This window comes from Anguilla rostrata, chromosome 4, assembly GCF_018555375.3.
Source record: "Anguilla rostrata isolate EN2019 chromosome 4, ASM1855537v3, whole genome shotgun sequence".
NCBI classification, from domain to species: Eukaryota; Metazoa; Chordata; class Actinopteri; order Anguilliformes; family Anguillidae; genus Anguilla; species Anguilla rostrata.
This window is the reverse complement of record NC_057936.1, coordinates 38,054,876-38,060,875: the sequence shown is the minus strand read 5'-3', so window position 1 is coordinate 38,060,875 and position 6,000 is coordinate 38,054,876. Positions and strand designations below refer to the sequence as shown.

The window sequence follows — 6,000 nt, the reverse complement described above, 5'->3', positions numbered from 1 at the left end:
ATGTGGCTTCTCCGACATGCCGATGTATATGCCAGAGATTTTAGATCTACTGCATTGTTTGTGGCCAGCTCTTGACTTGTGTCTGCAATTATCATTTCAAATGACTTTTCAGAAGCTGCAGACAACACAAAGAGTTTTGTTGAATCCTGATTGGTGGGTATAGAATAGTCCACCTGCCTGTACTCTCTGACTATGGCATGTGCATTGGTCCCTCCAAACCCAAAGTTATTGATACCTGCAGCCCTTCCTGCTGCGCCAGTCTTTTCCCACTTCTCTACTCTAGTGGGAATTTTCAGGTTCAAGGCTTTGGCATCGATGCTGGCACTGTCCTCAGAGTAGAACAGAGAGGGAACAATGGTTTCATGGTGCATCATCAGAAGCACCTTGATGAGTCCTGCCACTCCAGCTGCTGATTCAGTGTGCCCGATGTTACCTTTCACTGAGCCAATGCAGAGTGCTTCTCCTGGAGGTCTGGTTTTGGCAATGGCTCTGGAGATGCTGCCTGCTTCTGTTGGATCTCCTACTGGGGTTCCAGTCCCATGAGCCTCTATGTACTGGACATGTGATGGATCAAACCCTGCAGAGTAAATTCTGTGGAGCAGCTCCTCCTGCTGGGCCATGGACGGCCTGGTGATTGGACTGACAGTGCCACCATCTTGATTGACAGCAGTTTTGCTTATGTTGCCCCACACGTGATCAAAGTCCTGTTGAGCCTGTAAATAAGACAACATAGGAAAGACTGTTATGATGTCACACAGAAAGGACAAATACCTCACAAATACAAAGCTGACAGAAAATTGAGAATAATTTAATTTAATAACTCCATAATCGTTTTTTTACAACTATTCATTTTGAGCTTAATCTGTAGAAAGTAGTTATATATGCATATTTGGTGATGTATTGTTCCACTTCTATAAGTCATTGGGATAATTTGCTGGTCTACTTGCTTGAGCACTTGAACTCACATGCATATGGGGAGCTTATGATTATGCTCTTTTTAACACTACCAGGTAGGCGAGCCAAATTTTCAAAGCAAAGGAACTTGATAGTGGCCCGTTAAAAATTTGATACAAGCTTTTTCAAAATTAAAATGACAATTTTAAAACTGAATCTAAGTGAATAACAGATCAGAAAAGTGGCAGGAAAGTTTTTTTGTTGATTTTTACAAGAGAGAGAGAGAAAAAAAAACAGATCACAAGAAAAGTTTATGATCCTGCATATAAAGATAGCATGGGCTCTTGAAGTGTCCAGGTTTAAAAGTGTGTGTATTTTAGCTTTCAGCTGATATGATTTTACAGTGCACATGGCCTGAGAAAAAAATATGCAGATCATATAATATGAAACATAACATAAGTGATATTATCATGTTATCATTTGCACATTATTGTGCAGCATTATTAACAATTTCTTAAAAGCTAACTGTCCCTGAGTGACAATGGAAGCCAAACTGATATATTGCTGTTAGCAGTGAACAGTGTTGCATTGGCAAGTTGGCTATCTGTGAAACTATGTTGTTATATGCATATAGTATTAGGTAAAGTTGGTCTGTTATGTAACCGCCAATGAGTTAACATTATGGGGTACAGTACTGTGCAAAAGTCTTAGGCACCCCAGATTTTCAAATATAATATATAGTATATTTGGTCATAGATGTTTATTTTTTTGTTTTCTGCATTAGTGTGTCAGTAGAAAAGAGCAAATTTGAGATTTCCAAACATGAATTTTCCAAAAAATGAAATTTTACAGATACATTTTTGTATTTTGTAAAATAAAGTAATATTTTAAATAATAGACTACTTTTCGGATAAAAACTTGATCAAGGGTCTCTGGGATTACCTGGAGAGCCAGAAGCAAGCGAAACAGCCAAAATCTGCAGAAGAACTGTGGCAAGTTCTCCAAAATGCTTGGAACAACCTACCAGCCGCTTTTCTTATAAAACTGCACGACAGTGTGCATAAGGGAATTGATGTAGTTTTAAAGGCGAAGGGTGGTCACACCAAACATTGATCTTATTTAGTTTTTAACTATGTACTGCTCTTTATATTATTTTTTCGATATTTATAACCTTTAATTTCATTATTTTTGAAAGCATCTTAGCTGTACAGCATTTTTTTTTACAGGTGCCTAAGACTTTTGCACAGTACTGTAGCTGGCTACATGGAAGGGAGGTAGTGGTAGTAGGGTCAATACCAATACAAATGAACTATATCTGTATAGGAAATTCTTGAATACTTCCATTTGTCTTTAGAATACTGTATATTACAATAGAGGACTATGTGATACAGCAGTTTAACAACGAGTCACCATTTAAACCAGCATCAGTAATCCGGATAAGGAAAAACCTCTGCGTAAATTTTATTGTAATTTTTTTTCCCATATCGTGATTGGATAGTAGCCACCAGACAAGGAAGTAGTTCTTTTTTAAAAGGATAGTGGCCAGACTACCCTCTCTATGTATATTTCACTTTATTCCTAAGTGGAATCAGCGAGGGTAACAGATAGAAATGTACTCACAGTACAGAAAGTGGCTGCACTGGGAGACTCATATATGAGCTGAAAGTCAGCTGCCCTACAGAAACTTAGTCTCCCCCAAAAACAAGAAGTGGTGAGAATATGTGGAACAGCTTGTCTAGTCATGTAATTGAGGCAGAGTTCCTGGAGGCGTTCAAGGCTTGATGTAGTGCTGGATGCGCTCTAGTTTGTAGGTAAGTGGTGAATGTAGAAGGGCAGAATCCTGATCATTATGTGTTCTTATGTTCTTATAAACACAGTATTACTGCCTCACTTTTTTCAGTGGCTTGAGCAGGATGACCCCACAGCCTTCCCCTCTCCCATAGCCATCTGCTCTGCTGGAGAAAGGTTTGCTGGAGCCGTCGGGTGAGATCATTTTGGCTTTGCTGAGAGTGACAAAGACCCGTGGCTCAAGGATGCAGCTGACCCCACCACAGACAGCCATCTCACAGTCTCCTGGAAAAACAAGAAGGGTAGCTCAACCATCAACATGACATCACAAACAGACAGAATACAGATTTTCCTTCTGGGACAGTCACAACATCTCAAACATGGCCAGAGAGGATATAGTTCAGAGTTGTTTTTGCTTGCTCCAGAAACTACTTTGAAAAATTGGATTTTATCTTATTTTAATTCAATAAATAGACGGCTAATTTAATGAGAATGAAACCAAGATCCTGACTCACTGTAGTCATGAAAGGTCCCTTGTGTCCATATGTCCTGATCAAATTCACACAAAAAACTGGCCCTCTACGTTTGGCCACCTAATTACTCTCCTACGTCTGACTGGCTACTGAACCTCTTCATTTTCCCACACATTTTGATGCACCATGTCGTACTAGCAGAAGAAATTAGTGCTTATTTGGTCTTCCAGGGTAAATAAAGGTCAAGTCATTTTGATCTTTGTTATCCCACAGGGAAATGTGTTGTGCAAACAGGGTTGATAAAACAAACAGCTATGGCATAAAGGAGCATAAGTCTGGACAGTTACAGTTCTCGCACATTGCACCAATGCATGCATAGATGATCAGGTTAAATGGACATTGCTCTACTGCTTATATCAATACATATACCTGAAGTTCCAGAGAGATCAATTAAAAATAATACTGTAAAATAACTAATAAAAGCTTCAGTAAAAAGGAATAAAAACTGCTATAGCTGTGTGTAAATAACAGGCAGCCTTACCTTGTCTAACGGCTTGGGCAGCGTAGTGGAGAGCCACTAGAGAGGAGGAGCAGGCGCTGTCAATAGACAGCGAGGGTCCAGTGAAGTTGAAGGTGTAGGAGATCCTGTTGGCAGCTATGCTCATGGCTGTTCCTGTGCCATTGTAGTGGGTTATGGTGGTTGCGCTGCTGTTCAGAAGTGTCTCGTAGTCCCTGTTCATGAGTCCTAAAAGAAATAGTGTTTGAAATAAATTTGTACAGTTCAAAAGGATTCTGTGAATAGTGAGATGCACTGAGCCATTAAAAACACAAAATGTATTTTAAAGGTGGCCATAGGGCTGGCATTCTTGAACTTCCACATTCAGACAATGATAGCCAAAATCATCATTCAATCAATGAATGCCCCTGAAAGAAGACATTTTTATCTCACTAAAAAAACGAATAGTTTGTACCAATGAAAACCCCAGTTCTGGTTCCACTGGCCTTCTCCATGGGTATCCCAGCATTCTCCAGTGCTCTGTAGGTGCACTCCAGCAGGAGCTTCTGCTGGGGATCCATGAGGTCTGCCTCTGTCTCAGTGATTCCAAAGAACTTGTGGTCAAACTCATTGAACCTGGTAAAAGAGCCATAGTTGTGTAGTCAATACTAGGCAAGCTTCAATAATAATTTATTTTAAAAAAAAATTAAAAAAACATTTTCTCATTTCCTTCGCAGTTGAAGAGCTCCTCTTATGATTAATATACTGCAGTGGCATTTAAACCTCTGATGTACATATTATTTCATACATTTTAATGAAGGTTTTATACAGAATGTTTGCACAGTTTCTCTCAATGAGAAAGATTGACTATTTGGACCATAATCAATAACCAAGCAAGCAATTACTGGTAAGATCACAGCAATTGTGATCACATAAAAAATCAAATAAAAAATTACATTACCCATCAATGAGTGAAGCCTTGACTGTCTGAGTTTTTCCAACCTTTCTATTGTCTGGATCATACCAGAAGATACTGTCAAACCGCTCATCTGGAATCTGCACAGCACAGTTCTTTCCCTCCAGCAGAACCTTCCAGAAATTTTCAAGTCCTTCACCTTCAAACAAAATTAAAAAAAAAATGTAATAAAACATCCCAAGATCATTTAAAAGTACTAGTTGAATCCAGAAATAAATTTACTAATCACAACAACTGTTACTACTTTACCTCCAGGAAAATTGCATCCGATCCCAACTACAGCAATATCTTCACCTAAGCCTTCCATTTTACAGTTTCTTCACAATAAGCTTGTATTACAAGACACATTTAACATCTAAATGATTTGTCTTTTGCCCCTTAATTGAGAAAACCCTGCTTTTCATTGACCCATAGAATATTGCCATGATAAATGACACTTCTCATCTCATCTATTACAGACATTTTCTGAATATATCACTCAGAAGTTCCCACAGCTCAGTACAGTCATCTCCTTACTTCATGCTGTTGGTATTAGCCTTTCACAGGTTCTTTGGACCCCTTTATATTGTATTTTTCACCTGAAATCTTATCCCTTGAGCAAAGTTCCTTGGCAACAAGAGCAGGAAACACTGAGACAACATTGAGGCTTCTATATCATTTCCTGTCTGCAGGACACAGACTTTACTTATATAAGGATAACCTGCTCACAATGAGGTCTTGTTTATAACCACAAAGATACTTTAATTTGATGATCTGTAACAAAAGCCTCTAATTGTAGGTCTGAATGTAGAGTTGAGTGAACTCTCAAGTGATGCAGCACTTCCAAGATACAATGGGCTCTAGGTTCTCTCTCTGTTAAAGGACATGCATTCATGCCATCTAATGGATTTATACAGGGTTTACTGTGTGTGTACATGGCAGCTGTGCAAGGCTAGATGTAACCCCTCGTTTTAGACCCCTGGTCCATCAGCCCCAATCATCAATGTCTCAGAGGCACTGCTTAAGAATTCACATTGAATTATATATTCATTATTCCCTCAGAAAATAGTCCCATTTATGTACCATGCAGTTAGATATTTTAAGGTAAATGTCAATGTGTAATGTGTATTGATGCTTGTTCCATCAACTACCACACTTCGTTAGTTAACTCACCTCATATGGTTTCATGAATGTGAATCATTTGCTGATTTTAATATGAAAACAAAAACTAGGAGACCCCTTGGCTCTCCACAACCAGGAATCAGAACAACTTATCTAAGTTAATGGACACATCTTTTGAATTAGAAAATACTTGGGAGATTGGAATCCAGTTAGTTATATTTGAGCTGTGCCTCCAAACACATCATTTCAATCAATTCTGTGCAAAAAGGGTA

The 6,000-nt window shown here is 38.8% G+C and overlaps 1 protein-coding gene across 1 annotated transcript in view; it reads right to left on the bottom strand.

Annotated features, from left to right (window-relative positions):
* The window catches only part of LOC135253355 (uncharacterized), a 36,381-nt gene extending 31,524 nt beyond the window's left edge, over window positions 1–4,857 (bottom strand). Inside the window, exons 1-4 of the mRNA XM_064332524.1 lie at window positions 4,613–4,857; window positions 4,127–4,287; window positions 3,697–3,900; window positions 2,786–2,967 (exon numbers count right to left, since the gene is read on the bottom strand). Coding sequence (XP_064188594.1) covers window positions 2,786–2,967; window positions 3,697–3,900; window positions 4,127–4,287; window positions 4,613–4,803 — 738 coding nt within the window. The 5' untranslated portion in view covers window positions 4,804–4,857. The remainder of the gene's footprint in view (window positions 1–2,785; window positions 2,968–3,696; window positions 3,901–4,126; window positions 4,288–4,612) is intronic.
* Window positions 4,858–6,000: the final 1,143 nt, after the last annotated feature.